General features: G+C 41.1%; 1 protein-coding gene across 1 annotated transcript in view; it reads left to right on the top strand.

The window, feature by feature from the left end:
• Positions 1-1,523: 1,523 nt before the first annotated feature.
• The window catches only part of Kpna3 (karyopherin subunit alpha 3), a 74,192-nt gene continuing 56,109 nt past the window's right edge, over positions 1,524-19,606 (top strand). The window contains exon 1 of the mRNA XM_031362934.1: positions 1,524-1,898. Within this exon, the coding sequence (XP_031218794.1) occupies positions 1,830-1,898 (69 nt within the window). The 5' untranslated portion in view covers positions 1,524-1,829. The remainder of the gene's footprint in view (positions 1,899-19,606) is intronic.

The following is a 19,606-nucleotide window of genomic DNA, read 5'->3' as shown; positions in this document are numbered from 1 at the left end:
GGTGGGGTGGAAGTGGGTAAGGAGTACAATTAAAATAGTTAAAACAAAACAACAACAACAACAAAATACAGAGAATAAAATGTACCTTTGCTTTCCCTGAGAAAACACTTCTGGCATCAGTAGACCATACTCCAGTAGGGCAAAGATGGTCTAAAGCCTTTACTGCACTTACCAATTGGCTACAACTAGCCCCTCACAAAACAAATTCGGCTGATAGCTTGGCCATCACCGGCTTTTCAGTTCATAACTCTTGACTTGCAGGTTCCTTTTCTTCTGAAGCTTGTTTCAACTGAATTCTTTATGGTATATTTCCACCAAACTCTGACCTGGCTCATTTTGATCGTATGTAGCATAACACTGCACATAAGCTTATATTTGCAGAAGATTCTTATGGTGGTGTGAATAGGAATGGACCTCATGTGTTTGGTTGCCTGGCCCATAGGGAGTGGCACTCTTAGGAGGTATAGCCTTGTTAGAGGAAATATGTAACTATGGGTTGGTCATTGGGTCTCCTGTGCTCAAGCTAGGTTTCTTGTGGAATACAGTCCCTTTCTGCTGGCTGCGGATCGAGATGTAGAACTCTCAGCTTCTTTTCTAGCATCATGTCTGCCGGCATGCTTCCTGCCATGATGATAATGGACTGAACCTCTGAACTGTAAGCCAGCTCTAATGAAATGTTTTCCTTTATAAGAGTTGCCTTAGTCATGGTGTCTCTTTACAGCAATAGAAGCCCTAATTAAGACAATCCTGAAATGTAATAGTCTCAGATATAATCAAAGTCCCCCTGCTATAAAAACAAAAACAAAACAACCAACCAACCAAAATCAACAAAAAACTGTTATAGTTCCAACAAGAAGCTAAAGGGAGTTGGCAGTCTGGAGTCTGCAACCCTAGGGCCTGATTAACTGCCTGAAGGTGGACTAAGGCATGCGGTCACAGAAAGGTAGGGCTGCCAAAGTGAAGGCTGCACAAGGATGCTCTGAGAAATAAGAAATCAGGGGATACTAAAACACATTTTTTTTAAAAAAATGAGAATTTACTAGGTACTGTTTTGATCTGACTGATTTTTGAGACCAACAATGTCTCTATTCTCATTGAGTGTAATAACGGTGCAGGAAGCAAGCATAAACACACACATCACACTCACATGTATCTGTGGAGTGGAAACAAGCGTGCTATTTATAAAACCGAAGCAGAGCAAGAGAACAAGGTTTGAGGGTGGCTGCTATTTGAGGAGACCCTAAAGAAGCCAAAAGCGCAAAGCACGCGTGGCCGTTCTTTTTCTAATTTTCCAAGCTGTAGGGGAGCAAGGTGCGCCCCCGGAGCTCCGCCCCTCTCTCCCGATAGGCCGCAAGGTGCCATCTCCAGAGCTGCCCCGCCCACCACCCCGCCCAGAGGTGGGGCTTCGAGCCCGCGCTCAGAGAGCGCCGAGCCGAAAGCGCGCGCACAGCCCTCCCGGCATGCTTCTCGTCCTCTCACGGCGTGGCTCCGACCCACGCCCGGCATGCTGGGAAGTGTAGTTTCCGTCCTCCGCCCCGCTTCGGGGCTGGCGGGTAAAAGCGGCTAGGTCGGGCTCCATTTCTAGCACATGACTAGCGGCTGTAGGGAGGCCCTACGAAGGGGTGAGGGCAGGGTTACCGCGACAGCCGGCAGGCCAACTCCCTGGCCTTCTCCGGCGCGCGCCTCTCCTCGGCGCCGCCCCCGCGCCGCGGCCACCTCGCGCTCCAGGCGTCACGGAGCGCGCGCTCCTCCCCCTCCGTCCCCTCCCGCTCGACTCGCCGCCGCCGCCGCCGCCGCAGGAGCAGCCGCCTCCGGAGCCGCGCGCAGTCATGGCCGAGAACCCCGGCTTGGAGAACCACCGCATCAAGAGCTTCAAGAACAAGGGCCGCGATGTGGAGGCGAGTGTGCTCCGGGGCTGGCCGGGCCGGGCGGCTGGGAGGGGAGGGGCGGGGGCCCGCGGCCGCTGGCTCTCGCCGGCTGGCGGTCAGTCGGAGTTGGCCGCCGCCTCGGGGCGCCGCGGCCCGGGCAGCAGCCACCCTCCGAGCGGCTAGCGCCGCGCCTGGGACCGCTGAGCGTTCGGCCCCGCTGCGCGGGCGCGGCCTGGCGTCGGAGGGGAAGGGATGTGGAGCCGAGGCGGGGTCCGCGGGCCGCGCGGGAGGACGGACCGGGATGCTGCCGCCCCGCGTGCCGACCGCACCGCCGGGGCCGGGCCGGGCCGCCGCTCGTGTCCGCTGCCGGTGCAGCCTCCAGCGCTGCCGCACATGGAGCCTCGGTCCCCGCGCCTACCTTGTGCGAGCCGGGCCCAGGCGGGCGGTGGCAGCCCTCAGAGGGGGGTGGGGACCAGCCGGGTAACTGACTTGTTTGAGGGTGGTGGATGGGGGAGGGTAGGATGCGCCAAGACCATTTTCTTATATTCCAGTGCTGTCCTTTTGACCAGTCTTCCCGAGCTGTTGCAGCTCATACCCCTGTGACTGCTGGCATTTGGAGCGAGCTAAAGGTGGACAATAGTTTACCATCTATTGTGTTGAAGCTTTGGGAAGGAGGTTGTGCAGACCTCTGATCTTGGGATTTTTTTTTTTTTTTAAAGCTCTTCTTGGAGTGGAAGTGTGAATAATAGGAAAATAATTTCTTTCACCTGTTTTGCAGAAATAAATTGGTACATAGATTCCTACGTCCTTGTATATACCACATGCCACCAAGCCAGTAGATTTTCCAAGTGGTTGCAAAACTGTAAACACTCATTGTGGTCACTCAGTTTGCTGCTACTCAGCATGTTGCCATTGTCTCATTAAGGTGACATTAGCAGCTACTATTTGCAAACTCTGCTTATTGAGGTAGCGCTAGAGGTCTCTCTGCTCCTACTAAAACCAATGAAGTGTAATAGCACAAACTTCACTGGGACTCAACCTCTGGATTTGATGGGGGAAATAGTTTTAAGCCCATTTCCTCTTCTCTATTCTAGTAGTAGGTAATATGATTTGTATAGTCCAGTAGTTTTTGGAAAGAGGCTAGTTAATAAATACAGGGTTTGGTTTGGTTAAGAAGCAGATGAAGCTGGGCCATTTTTCAGAGCTACAAAATTAAGTATGAATTGGAAAAAACCTTGGGGAATATCTGTGGAATTCCCATTTGAGAAAGACTGTAGGTTTTCTATCTCTATCCTGATCACATTTAAGTTTCTTTTTGAGAATTACTTCCAAACAAAAGTGAAACCTAGCAAATGGAACAGCCATCAGTATGGTTTTTGATAAGACTTAGTTTTGATCTTTTTCTAACCAGTAATTTTTCTGTGTGTGTGTTCTCATCTCTCTTGCTTTTTGTTTGTTTTCTATTTGAGACAGGGCCTTACTGCAGGGCAGGCTAGTTAAGTACAGAGAATTAATCCTGCCTCAATCTCCCAAATGCTGGGATTACAGGCATGGGCCACCACACCCTGTCCCACCAGTAATTTTTCTTGAGGCTGTCTTTTATTACTGTAAGCAAAACTTGAATAGTTAATGTGGATACTGGTATTACTTGTACATTCTCTACTTTTCTGAATGTTGGTGTAAGTCTTTGTCATGATCACTTGAGTATTGTGTCCTGTTTGTTTAATGATACCTAGTAAGGACTTCTGCATGTTATAGAACCACAACAGATATTTGCTGCTTAGTAGAAGGTAATAAGTGGCTTGTAGATACATGAAAAAGACAGTAGAGTTGCCAAGCCATCCTGTCGGATTTTGTTGACAGCATTTCATTTCCAAGCCTATGCCAGTATAACTAGGACATGAAATAGGCATTCAAATGGTAGTTCTTTGTGGCAGACACAAAGGACTATATATTGGTATGCTATACCAAGAGTTTGATAACTCATTTAATCCTTATGAGTTAGATGTGGCACTGTCCTTTACTAGAGAAAAAAAAACTTTGATACAGTATTTGTACCATATTACTATAATGTGCTAGTCACATGAACATTCATTTGCTAAGTGACTGGTACAAGGAAAATAAGGTAGCATTCTCTGAGGGCTGTGAGTAGAAAGGGTTGCAGAGAGAGACTATCTTAGACATTCTCTTAAAAGTGACTTCATATGAGGGCTTTGGAGTACAGAATGAAACAGTGGATCTTATAGGAAGTATGCATCAAACTTGTGATGGACAGGTAAGAAATTAGTGAGTCCAGTCACAGATGCAAAAGAGGCATGGTTACATGAGGGGGTGAATCCGAGACTTCTAGATGGCCTCTGTTGGTCTGAGAATATCTATGCTGTGGCAAAGTGTCTCCTGGGAGGTTTTGCTTAGTAGGGAGATCTAAGAAGTGTATTCAGAGCAAAGAGTGAGATGGTGTCCTGAGTAAGCCTGGAAAAGGGTAAAGACAGCAATATAGAGAGTTGGCCTGGTGGAATAGTGTTGCAAGAAGTGTTGTCTGTAAGAAGGGATTTTCCGAAAATTAAGACTGGACATAACGGTTATAACTTGAAATCAGGACTTGATGACCCTCCTCATCTCTTTTGCTCTTCCTCTTAATCCCCCTTCACTTACTTTTTTTTTTTGTGTAAAGTTTACAGATAATAAAAGTGAGCCTGCATGCACAGGTAGGAGTGGAGGAGCTAAATTATCATTGATTGTGATTCAAGCTTGGCTAAGGGAATCAGATTTTTTTGTTTTTTTTTGTTTTTGAGACAGGGTTTCTCTGTGTAGCCCTGGCTGTCCTGGAACTTACTCTGTAGACCAGGCTGGCCTCGAACTCAGAAATCTGCCTGTCTCCGCCTCCCAAGTGCTGGGATTAAAAGCGTGTACCACCATTGCGCAGTTTTTTTTTTTTAACTAGGAAGACAAGTGAAAAAGAAATGGGACTGAGTTTGTATCTCAATACTAGACATTTTTCATGTAAGGCATTGATCCTGAAGCTTTTTAAAAAAGAAAGTTGCTTTTTTTCTCTTTAGATATAGATATGTGTAAAACAGAAATATTCTGCTTAGTGAATGATTCTGAAACAGACATTCAGGAAGCTGGAACCCAAGGTAACTGTGTTTTGCTTATGTACGTGGGTGTGTGTAAACCTCAAGAATATAACTTTTTGTTTGTTTTTTGGGGACAGGGTTTTTCTGTGTGGCCTTGGCTATCCTGGAAGTCGCTCTGTATGTAGACCAGGCTAGCCTCTCACAGAGATCTGCTAGGATTAAAGGTGTATGCCACCACTACCTAGCTAACTTTTTGTTTATTCACCTATTTTTTTGTGCATATGGCACCGTATACTTATGGAAGTCAGAGGACAGCTTGAGGGAGTTGGTTGTTTCCTTTCTTGGGTAGGGGTCAAACTTAGGTTCCCAGGCTTGGTGGCAAGTGCTTTTACCCACTGAGCTATTTGGTTGGCCTGGATATGGTGGCATTTTGGTCAATAATTAATAATAACAAAGTAAGGAACTGGTAGTTTGGATGAGAATGATCCCCATAGGCTTATAGACATTTGAGTGGTTGCTCCCCAGTCGGTGGAACTGTTAAAGGATTTGGAGGTGTGGCCTTGCTGGAGGAGGTTTGTAATTGTGTCACTGGGGGTGGGCTTTGAGGTTTAAAAGCCTGCACCTGGCCTAGTTGCATTTTCTTTTTTCTGCCTGCACTTTGTGAATTGGATGTGAGCTCTCAGTTACTATTATAGTGGCCGCCTGGCTTGCCACTGCTGGCCTGCCTGTCTGCCGCCTCTCTGCCTCTGCCCTCTGGGCCATGATGATCGTGGTCTAGCCCTGAAACTGTAAGCAAGTCCCCAATTAAAAGCTTCCTTCTATAAATTGCTTTGGCCATGATGTCTCCTCACAGCAATAGAACAGCAAATATGAAACCTTAATACTTAATGAGTGTTTATGATGTTAAGTACTTTATATGGATTATTTATTTGGCCACAGCCATCCTATGAAAGTAGCAATATTACAATTCCCATTTTCAGAAGGAAACCTGAGGCCTACAACTCTTTGGTATAATACCCGAGTCACAACTTGGTAAGGGACTGAACCTGGGCTTATGTTGGAATATTATGACTCTAAACCAGAGAGATCTCTCTCTCTTGCTCATTCTGCTCTCTTCCATTGAGGGAAGCTATGGCTAGGCATGAGTGAAGGTTAGTAAGCCATGAAAGCAGTGAAAAAATGTGGACTATATCATAAAATTCCTATTTTGGTGCTTTAAACATTAATAATACATTTTATATAATTTATCATTGAACTTGTTTGCCTTTTTTTCACTCTTTAAAGGTTTTATTCTTATTAGCAGAGAGTTTCTTTTATAAAACAAAACAAAAACACTTGAATTCTTGGTTTAACAATCTTGGAACATTTATTTAGTACCAAGGATAAAACATATTTTCATTTGCAATCGATTAGCATTTCCAAGATTGTTTCTTTTTCTCTGGACATTCTATTGCACTGGTAAATAGTCCTCCATGATTTCTTACACACAATTCTCTTGTATACCACTGGTTGCACTTTGAGTTGGGCTCACTCTTGTAAACTCTTCCCTCAGACTCCTTCATATACCTCTGTAATCAGTAAGATCATGATTCTCCCACACTGTCGATGCTGTGAGGTAGAACTTCAGAAGACCCCCCCCCCCCAAGGTCTCTGCAGACCACCTGCGTTCTGTACGATCACTTGCTGTGCTCTAGTGCTTTCCTAAGTGGGTTTGTTTTCACTTGTTTGGGATAGTGTTATGCTGTGTAATAGTCTACATGTATGTGGTTTTAAAGTACAGGCTCTATCAAGATGCCTCTACTAGGTAATACCTTGCAGTATCGCTGGTTATTTAGTAATTGGTTGGTAAAATTTCATATATATCTTTTTGAGAAAAGGGACTAGATAATAAATATACTTTTTAAAACTATATACTTAGGGATGAATGATAAAATATTGTAAGATCTTTTTAAAATACAAGCTTTTAAAAAAGATTTAAAAATTTTAAAAATATCGTGTGTGTATGTGTGTGTATCTATGAGCACATCAGTGCAATGCCCTCAGAATCCATAAGAGGGCATTGAATACCCTGGAGTTAGGAGTTACAGGTAGTTGTGAATTATCTCACTTGAGTGCTGGAAACTGAACTCTCACCCTTAACCAGGCTCTTATCAGATAATAATTTCTTTTGGGCCAAACCCAGTCTGTTTTGCTGTAATGTACTTTTGTAAGGTGAACAAACTCATACTTGAATGACAACTAGAAGAAAGATTAGTATAGAATTCATACTAGTTTGTTTATTTTTACTAGCATGTTGATATTTAACCTTTCTAAATAATAGCAATTGAACACAAAGTATTTTTGGTAATCACCATTCTCCTTTTTTGGCTCCATTTAACCACATTCAATGTCTCAAAGTTGCTTATTGCTCCAGCCTTCTTGATAGTTTTCTGTTATTAAATTTGCAGAATGTGCCATTTTTTCAGGAATCTCTATGTCATATGTCAGGTACTAATTTTCTTGAATTTGCCAACCGGGAGGAGGTTGGGAGTGTGTGTCCCTTTTCCTGTCCCATTCACTCTTGGCTTTGCCAGCTCCGTTGCCTATTCACTGAGTGTAGACATGAGCTAGGATTATGCCTGCGAATCTTCCTCTGTGCACACCTTTTCTTGTTCACACCAACAGTTCTTTTAGTTTTAACCATCACTTCTCTGAGGTGGGGAGGGGTGGCAGGAGCAGGAATGAGGTCTGTTTTAGTCATCTGCTGGAGGGCTCGCACAGACACCTCAGCAGCTTCTCATGCTCAGTGAGCGTTAAAGCCATGCTCTGCCTTTGTGTTCTCATTGCCCTAGCTGTGACTAAATTTGAAACCTGAGAGTCTTCTTGGATTCCTTCCTCACCTTCACCTTCAATCAGATGGCAGTCAGTGTAGCTTCAATCTCTGTGGTGTCTCGATTTTAGCCTCGCCTATTTATTCTAACTTTGTCCCCCTGTACTTGAGGCCATATTGTCACCTGGCAGTATAAACATTCCCCTCAGTGGTGCCCTCCTTTAGTTCCCTGGGATCTTTCAGTAAGCCTGATGCTTTTTTCTCCTCATTTCTCCTCCCTTCCCTCACCCAGTTAAGCTCTATAACACTGAACGTCTTATATGCTTATACATAATCTGGAGCCCTGCCCTCCCTTCTTTCCCAGGGCTGTTTCTATTCTCAGGGCTATCTTGCTGACTGAAATATCCTTTTCTGCCTCCTGTTGACTGGCTAATTCCTACCTCTTAAATACTGTAGATCAAGGTACTTTTCTTTGCTCCTGAGGGAATCTTTGTTATTGTAGTAGTAATAATGAATTGTGTTTTGTCTGGTCTCTTGACTGTACTGTAAGGTTTTTGAAGCACTGACTTTAATTTTCAATGTCTACTACACAATATGGTTGAAACAAGGCAAGCACTAAAACAACCTTTGAATACACCCATACTGGCACTGTCATTTTCCAAAGTGTGTTGTGTACACACACACACACACACACACACACACACACACACCACATTTAATTAATTTTGTGCATGTGAGTGTTTTTCTTGCATGTGTGTCTGTGTAACAACCAGATGCATGCCTGGTGCCTGAGGCGGCCAGAAGAGTGTGTTCATTCCCCTGAAACTGCAAATCCAGACTGTTGTATACTGTCATGTGGGTGCTTAGAATAAAAACTTGTTCTGCAAGAGCAGCCAGTGCTCTGAGCTTGCTCTTAAGAACTGAGCAGTCTCAATAGCCATGCAAAGTACAAGAATGTGAGTGTGTATACACACATATATATATATATTCATGTACAAGGACAGTATGATCTCTTACTGATCTTGAATAATCCCTTTACAAAAGATCACTTAGCACAAGTGAACAAAGTTTGTCCTTTGTATGCTGATGGAACCAGCCACTGCTGGCCTATGTTGAGCCTGTATTTCCCGATTGGGCCCTGGTGGGTGACCCTAGAGCTGCTAGTGACCATCTTGCCTTTAGATGACCGTCAAAGGAAAAGGAACAATATGCTTTTGACCTGAGACTATTACTCCTATGCTGTCTCTCCCTTTTACTTTGAAAATAGAATCTAAACATTATGACAGGTAAAGTGTTAGGAGATTAAGGCAAGTGCTTAATAGACTAAGATTTATCTCACAAGCCTTTGGCTTATATTTGCACAGTGTTGTTAAGGTTCATCCTTATTGTTGCATGTATCAAAATTTCCTTCCTTTAATATTCTGTTGTATGTATATACTGCATTTTGTCTATTCCAGTGGTTCTCAACCTGTGGGTTGCGACCCTTTTGGCATGGGTGTTTAATGACACCTTCATAGGGTGGCCCAAGACCATCAGAAAATACAGATATTTGCATTATGATATACAGTAGTAAAATTACAGTTGTGAAGTAGCAACGAATAGTTTTATGGTTGGAGTCACTACAACACAAGGAACTGTATTAAAGGGTTGCTTCTATCAGTGAATACTTGGGTTATTTTGGCTGTTGTCTGCCCACTTATTTATTCATTTAGGGCCTTTTTTTTTGTTGTTTTTGTTGTTTTGTTTTTTAAAGACAAGGTCTTCATGTATCTACCCAGGTTGGCTTTGAACTTCTTGTGTAGCCAAGGACGACCTTGAACTCTTGATACTCCTGCATATATCACTGTCCAGTGCTGGGGATCAAACATGCTGGGTAAGCACTCTTCCAACTGAGCTACATCCTCAGCCTTACTGTTGTTGTTGTTTGTTTGCTTTGCTTTTGAGTCAAAGCTTTGCTCTACAGCCCAGGCTGGCCTAGAACTTTCAGTAATGCTCCTGCCTCCTGGTAGTGCTAGTATTACAGGTGTGTGCACCCTTGTATTTCCCACCATTTAAATACCATTCGTTTGTTGTAAAAAAGAAAAAAAAATCAGGTCAGTGTTTTTATATTACATTGCTCCATGGGAAATTATCATTTTTGTGGTGTAGAACAACCAAGAATCAGCAGTTTCATATGGCTGAGTCTAATAGAAGACCCTGGCACAGGACTGTCTTTCCTCATAGTGTAGTTTAATTTGTTCCTTATATTCTGCACCATCCGCAGGCTTTTTGTAAACTGGAAGTTAAACGTACAGGGAGTTGGTTAGATTCAGTTTGCTTATGACAAGACTTACATAAATCACATTGGCCTTCAAACTCCCTATGTAGCTAAGCCTGGCCTTGAACTTCTAGCCTCTTGCCCCTATTTCCTGAGTGTATAATTATATGTGTTTACCAGCATTCACAGTTCAGCATTTTTTTTAATCAAAAATTTTAATTGATGCTATGTATTTTAGAATATGTGCTGATAATGATATTATTTGATCACAGGGTCACAGATATGAAAGTTACTATATATGCTGAAATGAATTTTAGTTATTTTAGTGAGTTATGACATACTGGAACACTTGAAGGGGAAAAAAGTAGCATGAACTTTTGCTATCAAGTAAAGGAGTTACAAAGTATATTTCTAGAAAGCCTGGCTTCAGAGTCAATGGTATTGTCTTGTGTAACTTGCAGCATTCCTACATAGGCTTTGTTTTGTTAGTACAATGTTTGACTGTAGCATTCCTTCCAGGTCTGCTCTTCTATCATGAGGGGAGGGAACAGTAGTAGTGAGACAGATGTAACTGTCCTTTCTATGGGTTTGCCATACCCTTATGTCAGTCATGATGTAGAAGTAATTATTCTGAAAGAATGATTTAAGAAAATGGGGCTGTGGTGGCGCACGCCTTTAATCCCAGCACTTGGGAGGCAGAGGCAGGCGGATTTCTGAGTTCGAGGCCAGCCTGGTCTACAGAGTGAGTTCCAGGACAGCCAGGGCTAAACAGAGAAACCCTGTCTCAAAAAACAAAACAAAAACAAAACAAAGAAAATGAAGATATTTTTCCCCGTGACCTAGGGAGCTTTGCTCAGAGAAAACTGATGCTGAACAGGTTTTAGTGCACTGTAACAGGCTGCAGCAGTGCTGACCTCTGCACCACTGTGTCAGAGTAGAAAGGGAAGAAAGGGAGTGACTGAACTGTCTGCTTTCTGGTTATACAATTCCTTATCTACCAATTTTTCTTTTCTTTAGAGTGCTATGTTCTAAAATGTCTTCTACTGTTCTCTGCCCACTTATGATACAGTTTTGTTTTATTGGTTCTTTTAAATTTATTTATTTATTATATGTAAGTACACTGTAGCTGTCTTCAGACCCACCAGATCTCATTACGGATGGTTGTGAGCCCTTCATGTGGTTGCTGGGATTTGAACTCATGACCTTCTGAAGAGCAGTCGGCTCTCTTAACTGCTGAGCCATCTCTCCAGCACCCCTGTTTTATTGGTTCTTAATATCCATTGTGCATATCCTGTTTATAGGTAATGCCTTCAGTTTCTTAGTTAAGTTCAAACTTGGTGTTTTATTTTTATATTTGAATTCTGAACTGAGTTTGAGGAATAAAACATCAAAGATGACAATTACCAGCAATTGTGGAACACTTAACAGTGAGCAAAACACTCGGTGTGTAAGAATCCTCCTAATTGTCACAGTGTTCTGTTACTTGGATGAGGAAAATGAGTTAGGTAAATTGCTTAAAAACATGGAACTAGGAAGGGGCAAGACAGGCATTTCGTCCAGTTTCCCAGCTTCCCAGCCCATCCCTTTAGTAATCCTCTTACTCTGCCTCAGGGTTCTTGCTTGACGAATGAGATTAGTACAGGGACCATGGAAAGCAAAGGATACTTGAATGGAAATGTATTCTCAGTACAGTGGACCCTTAGGGAAGGCAACTATGTAAGCTGGCCTGGGCAAGTCAATGAAGGTTTCATAACACATAGATGGCGTGTCAGTTGATGCTAAGTGTTGGATGGGCCTAGAAGAGGCATCATAGTGCATTTAGGGAACTAAAGTAATGCAGTATTTTTTAAGTGTGGAGTGTTTAGAAAGTTGAGTAGGATAGATAGGGGCTAGACTGTGGAAACCCTCTTTTCCTGGGTGGTAAGTAGAGTGATTTGTGCATATAGAACTGTTCTTTAGTTGTAAGAGAGACAAAACAACAGGTTGGGAGTAAGAATAGTTACAAATCCCATAGATGGCTTGGAATAGCATCAGCATTGGGACTTAAAAGCAGGAAAAATTATTAGGACTATTTTTTACTTGGTGTGTTTTACATGTAGAACAGGTTGATAGGCTTTTTCTGTAAAATGCCATAATCTTTGAAGCCCAAATAATTTACATTTTGGAGAGCTATATTTCATCTAGTGGCTACTCAGCTTGCTGTGAGCACAAAAGGAACAGTAGAAAGTTGGTAAGTAAATGGATGTATTGCTGTGTTCTGATAAAGCTGTGCTTATGAAGTCAGGTGATTACCAGATTTGGCTTACAGGCTCTGTGATAAATAGTGAAATTTGAGTTAAAGCAATGAGAGAATGATGATGTTAGGAGCCAGGGAGATGCCATGGCACATAGGTTCTCAACCTGTGGGTTTCCACCCCTTTGGGAGTTGCATATCAGATATCCTACATATCAGATATTTACATCATGGTTTACAACAGTTGCAAAATTACAGTTATGAAGCAGCAATGCAGTAATTTTATGGTTAAGGGTCACCACAACACAAGGAACTGTATTGAAGGGTTGCAACATTAGGAGGATCGGGAACCACTGGCTTAGCAGAAAAAGGGCCTTGTTGCCAAGCCTGACTACCTGAGTTTAATTACCAGGACCTCCATGGTAAATAAATGAATGTAATTTTTTAAAAAAAGATGATAATGTTGATGGTAATGTTGATGAGTGATAATGAAGGAGAAGGGGCCAGGAAAAAGAGCCCCTAGGATATACTATTTTAAAGACTTAGGGGAAATAGGTAGCTGAAGAATAGGTCTGTGGAAGCATATTCGGAGATACAGATCATTAGGGGCAAAGAAGGGAGTAGTTGGAAGGTTACTGCCTTGGAGGAGATGTCTGATGAGCATTGCAAGTATAAGCCAGTTGTCTGGCACTCACGGGCCAGTGAGAAATGGAAAACTGGGAGAGTGGTAGTGGCTGGATGCTGTATGATGCCAGGGAGTGCATCTAGTTTAATTTGACTTTGATTTACATACTTGGTAGTAATGGACAGGAGCAGCTACAGTAAAGAGAGAAGTAGTATTTTTCTTCTCATTTGTTTACAGTGGTAGGAATTACTGCAGGCTAAACTGAAGAAATAAACACAGAAAGAAGCAAGAACCTGGCTAGAAAAGGAATAGAAGAGCTAGGAGGAATTTGTATCTGGGCCTTAAGGGGTCAGATTCTAAATCGGCTTCATGTGGAAAGGACCTGGACAAATGAATATGCCCTACAATAGGAGAGCTAACAGGCTACTGAATCTGATGGCTTCTATTTTCTTTCTTTGACAAAGGTATTTCTGAAGCAGGGTTTGTAAACTTTTTCCATCCTAGGTGTATATAAAATAGGTATAGAATTAAAATATTTGCTCATAGTCATAAAAAATTTATTTTAAATCAGTTCTTTGGTATACATAGAATAAATAGCATATGTTAAATAGCATATGTTAAAGACAAAGCAGTTTTACATATTAATGAGATAGACCCTCAATGCTGAGAATACTTTGTATCAGTAAATAGCATAAAAATGGCAGGAGTATGTTTAAAGCTATTCAGAAACCGTTAGAAATTCTGTACTAATCCCAAGCCCAAAATCATTTGAAGGCCTTTAGGAAACTCAGACCAGCAGTTCTTTTTTTTTTTTTTAATTGAGACTTGTCAATTTTTATTTATTTATTTATTTTTTGAGACAGGGTTTCTCTGTGTAGCCTTGGCTGTCCTGGAACTCACTCTGTAGACCAGGCTGGCCTTGAACTCAGAAATCCGCCTGCCTCTGCCTCCCAAGTGCTGGGATTAAAGGCGTGCCCCACCACCGCCCGGCTTAGACCAGCAGTTCTTTCAGCAATTTTTGTTTGTTTGTTTGTTTGTTTTTCGAGACAGGGTTTCTCTGTATATCTTTGGCTGTCCTGGAACTCACTCTGTAGACCAGGCTGGCCTTGAACTCAGAAATCCACCTGTCTCTGCCTCTTAAGTGCTGGGATTAAAGGCATGCGCCACCACTGCCCGGCAGCAATTTTTAATAAAAAAAGATTACATTTATTTATTTTGTGTGTGTCTATGTAGGTCAGAGAACAGCTTACAGAAGTTAGTTCTGGCCTTTCATCATGTGGGTCTTGGGATTAGATTCTGATCAAGCTTAGCAGTAAATTCCTTTACCTGGAGAGCTGTTTCATTGGCCTCAAACAGCAATTTTATTTTTTTCTTTTGGATTTTATTTTTTTCAAGACAAGGTTTCTCTTTGTAGTCCTGGATGTCCTGTAGACCAATCTGGCCTTGAACTCAGAAATCTGCCTGCCTCTGCCTCCTGAGTACTAGGACTAAAGGTGTGTGCTACCACCACCTGACTTGGATTCAATATTTAATTCAAAATGTTTTTATGTGTATGAGTGTTTAGCCTGCATGTATGTTTGTGTACCATATGTATGCCTGGTGCCTGTGAAGGTGAGAAGAGGGCATTGGATCCCTGGAGTAACAAGTGCTCTTAACCAGTGAGCCATCTTTCTTCATCCCACCACATTATGTTTCTTTAGAAGACATGTATAAAACTCTAGAGTTTATAACATAAACTATATCTGTCTATAATCTGAGCCAGATTAATTTTAATTATTTCATGGAGTGCAGTGCAAAGTGTGCATGTGTTCAGAACTAAGCCTGTAGTAAACTCATGATTTGACATGGCTGAGCAAGCCTAGAAACACATTGGGCTTATTAAAACATTTTTAGTGTATTTTTTTATTGTTGGATATTTGAAAGTCTTTTACTATTTACTAAAGACTTTTACTATTGCTGTAAAATATTACTATTACCTGAGAGAAATTCAGCTACAAGAACTCATATAGGGTTCCAACCCACAGTTTAAGAAGCTGGGCTATGCCGGGCTTTGGTGGTACACACCTTTAATCCCAGCACTTGGGAGGCAGAGGCAGGTGGATTTCTGAGTTGGAGGCCAAACCAAAAAAAAAAAAAAAAAAAAAAAAAAAAAGAAGCAGGTTTACATGTAAAGAACGGTCTAAAAGAGGTGATGCTCAAAGAAAAGATGTTTGGGCTAGAGAGATGTCTCATTGGTTAAGAGCACTGACTGCTTGTCTAGAGTCCCTGAGTTCAATTCTCAGCAACCACATGGTGGCTTACAACCATCTTTAATGGGATCAGATGCCCTTTATTGGTGTGTCTGAAGAGAGCAACAGCGTACTCACATAAAATAAATAAAAATCTTAGAAAAGAAAGAAAAGATGTTTTAGAGATTGTAGCATAGGACCTTTCTAGGAATGAGAGGTTAAGCTGATGTAAATATAGAAGATGTTCCTTGACTTAGGATATTTCACCTTTCTAACTTATAGCTTTTCTATTTTCCTATGATTTGAAAATATGGATAATTCAAATTTATAAGTAAATCTTCTTGAGGTTATTGTTATGGCAGTTATACTTTATTTCACTTTTATAGTTAGAATTGGTAAACCAAATTCAAAGTGTAGACTTCATCTTTGTTTGAATTGTTTTTTTTTTTTTTTTTTTTTTTTTTTTTTTTTTTTTTTTTTTTTTTTTTTTTTTAAAGGAGCTAGTGAGGACATTAGTAGTTTAATGATTCCAAGTTTTCTTGTTTCCTTTGTCACAAAGGTGAAACTTAGGCCTTAGAGATATGGTTGTCACTGACTCACCCAGTTAGCTGGCAGTGTTGTTCATAGTTGCAGAAAAGTAGAAGTTAATTTTATTTTTAGAAAATTTCAAAGAAATATAAAGAGAATAACAACTTGAGTTTCAATTATTGTTCGTAACTATCTTATTTACAACCCTGCCTATTTCATACACCTTTCCCTTGTATTCTGAAACACAAACTGTTATTGTATTTTATATTACATAAACAAATATATGAAATATGATTTTTTGTGTATGTGTGCATATTCCCACATATGTATGGAGATCAAAGGTCAACTTTTGAAAGTCTGTTCTCTGGCTACCTTATGGGACCTAGGGATTGAACTAAGGTCATCAGACTTGTGGGCAAATGCTTTTATCTGCTGAGGCATCTTTGTGTCTAGACTACATAAAAACTGTAGTACAGCAACACAACATTTAACATTAGTCAGTTAAAAAGTAACAGATTTGAATAGGACATTCCTCAAAGAAGATATGTAAGTGGCCAATAAGTACAATAAAAGTTAATGAACATTATTACCAATTAGCAAATCAAAACAATAGTGAGGTGTTCTGTTGTACACTAGGATGCCTACAGTTGGATAATAAGCCTTAGGAAGATGCACAAATTGGAATTTTCATTCACTTGTTGGTAGGATTGTTACCCATTTTGGGAAAAGTATTTAGTACTTCTTCAAGGTGTTAGAATGTTGATTCAAGACTTTCCTGTGTATGTCTAAAAGATGAAAAAGCATACATAGAGGCACATAAATAGTAGCAATATCACAATTTCAAATGTGTCTTCTACCTGAAGATTGAGTAACTAGTGTGTAGTGAACATGTGCAGTGGAACAATGCATGTGGAGTGCATAGATGAATTCCACAGACAACAGGCTAGAGCTGGAGACGTGGCTGCACAAGCACGAACACCTGAGTTTGGGTCCCTAGAACTCAAGTAAAAAGCCAGGGTTATGAAGTTGTGGAGACAGGCAGATCCAAAGCTCACTGGCCAACCAGCCTAGGCAAGTTGTAAAAGATGGTTTCAGTGAGAAACCTTGTCTCATAAAACAAACAAAGAGGTCAGTGAATTGACTCAGTGGATATAAGCACTTTCCATGCAAGTGTGGCATCTTGAAACCCATGTTCAGGTGGATGGAGAGAACCTGTTTCACAGAGTTGTCCTCTTACCTTCATATACATGTTATGGCATATCTGTCCCCTCATACACACATGCACACACAGTAAGAACAAGTGCAAACAGTACTGAGTTTATTTTATTTTATTGTACTTTAAAAGGTTGAATTTCATGTTGTGAGTTACGTATGAATAAAAGCCATTATTATTAAGAGAAAAAGATAGTTAGGTCTAGTTGTGCATACTTGGCATCTCTACACTCAGATGGAAGCAAGAAGTTGGGGGTTCAAGACTAGACTGGGTAACACAGATATACTGGCTAGTTTTATGTCAACTTGACAAAAGTTAGAGTCATCAGGAGAGAGCATCAAAGGAGAAAATGCCTCCATAAGATCAGGCAAGTCTATATGGCATTTTCTTAATTGGTAATTGATGGGGAAAGGCCTAGTTTATTGTGGGTGGGACCATCCCTGGGCTATGGTCCTGGGTCCTATAGGAAACTAGGCTGAGCAAGCCATGAGGAACAAGCCAGTAAGCAGCAGTCCTCCATGGCCTCTGCATCAGCTCCTGCCTCCAGATCCTAACGGAGTTTCTGCCCTGACTTCTTTAAGTGATAGACTACAACGCAGAAATGTAAGACAAACCCTTTCCTCCCCAACTTGACTTTTTGGTCATGGTGTTGCAGCAATAGTAACCCTAATTAAGACAACAGATAATAAAGGTATTTCAGTTTATAGAAATCTAAGTAGTGTATAGAGTTCTGACTCCCAAGTGATTATATAGTTCCCTAAAGTTAACCATCCCTCATATAATAAGACTCAATAAAATATATTTATTTAAAATGTTTTAAAGCACTGGAGGATTAAAAAACATATTTAACCTTTTTTTTAAAGATTTATTATTTTATGTAAGTACACTGTAGATGTCTTCAGACACACCAGAAGAGGGCTTCAGATCTCATTACGGATGGTTTTGAACCACCATGTGGTTGCTGGGACTTGAACTCAGGACCTTCAGAAGAGCAGTCAGTGCTCTTATCCACTGAGCCATCTCTCCAGCCCACATATTTAACTTTGAGTGGTTTCTGTTCTTAAAAAACAAATGGCTATTTGGTGAAATTATAAGTTGGTGGGGTTTTGTCTACGGGTTCCTTATAATCCTGTTGTTTAGGACAGAGTACACAGTATTGCTGGTATGAATTGTAAAACTAGAGTTCTAGAGACAGAAGAGTGGAAATCCTGGAAAAGAGGGTGCTTAGAAGGGAGTAAGTCCACACATATCTAAGATCCATCTGATACTGTCAATCTGTAGTGCTGTGAAAGCGGTGGTACTGTGTAAGCATGTGTGCACACATGATGCCTACTAGGGCTTCCAGTAGTAGGGTATTCCAAAAAGATTATGTTGTAGAAGGCAGTTTCTAATGAGGAAACCTAACATGAAAAGTCAGTATTGGAATTTAGTGACTACTTTAGATATTTGATTATCCTACAAGAAGACAAAAACTGATATAATAGAACATAGAAAAGCATGACAGAATCTCTGTTTGGACTGTAATTTTTTTTCTTATAACTAAGATTGTTAGACTTAAAAAACAAGTAAAATCAGCACTTATCAGTCAGTGCTGGGGCTTGAACCCAGGGCCTCATGGATACAAGGCAAACCACTAGCAACTGAATTCTGTCTACAACCAAAATCAGCATTTTCTTTTGCTTTCTCTTTCTTTGACTCTTGAGGTACAGTCTCACTGTGTAGCTCTGGCTGACTTGGAAGTCACTATGGGGACTAAGCAAGTCCTGAACTTTTAGAGACTATACCTCATAAATGCTGGGATTAAAGGCATGTACCACCATGCTAGGTCCCCAAGCATTTTCAATAAAGATGCAAAAGATTTGAAAGTTGAAACATTAATTTTTATATGTACATTGTAGAACTTCAGGTTTTTGAATGTAACATATATTTGATGTTGGTATTCACATTGTAATTGAGTAGAAGGATAAGGCACAAGTTGAATGGTCTGAATAGATCTACCTAACATTTTTTTAAAAAGATATTCATTAAAGAGCTGTTGGGCTGGAAAGATGGCAAAACAGTTAAGAGTACTTACTACTCTTGGAGAGGACCAGAATTTGGTTGACCCACATGGTGGCTCACAGCTGCCTACAGCTCTAGTTTCAGGGAATCCTACACCATTTTCTGGGCTCTGTAGGCTTCTGCACCCACATGGTAAACATACATATACAACTAATGCCTATTAGGCATTAGAAAGACCTATTAGGAAAAATTCCTTTACTATACTAGCTCAAAGCTAATGATTGTAGTATGATTGTTTCTTGGCTTAGTTCTCTGTGGTCCAAGGTTACATAGCTAGAAAATGGTAGATCTACTCATGTTTCCTCATGTAGCATTGGATCACCCTGGGTATTAGTACTTAGAGCCATGTGTAGTTAATAGTGGTAGTTGAACTAGATCTGATTATTTAAAATTTACTCCCAAAATTGTCTGCATCATAAATATAGATCTAGTCAATACCATCAAATTATAGCACTAGAAACAGCAGCTACTGAGCCAGCAGAAAAAGTTATCAGACAAACGGGAGCAAAAGGCATTATTTTTGCTGAGTCTGGTTTCGAACACCTGTCATTCCAAGTTTGAGGGGCTGAGACACTGAGGGTCACTGCATCTGAGGCCAGCCCAGGATATGGATTGAGACTCTGTCTCAAAAACTACCAACTGTCTCAGATTTTACAGAAGGCTCAACCTGACAACTACCCAGGCTCTATAAAAGTCTGTAGGTTCAA

This window comes from Mastomys coucha, unplaced genomic scaffold, assembly GCF_008632895.1.
Source record: "Mastomys coucha isolate ucsf_1 unplaced genomic scaffold, UCSF_Mcou_1 pScaffold9, whole genome shotgun sequence".
Lineage (NCBI taxonomy): Eukaryota > Metazoa > Chordata > Mammalia > Rodentia > Muridae > Mastomys > Mastomys coucha.
This window is presented reverse-complemented; position numbering and strand designations above follow the sequence as displayed.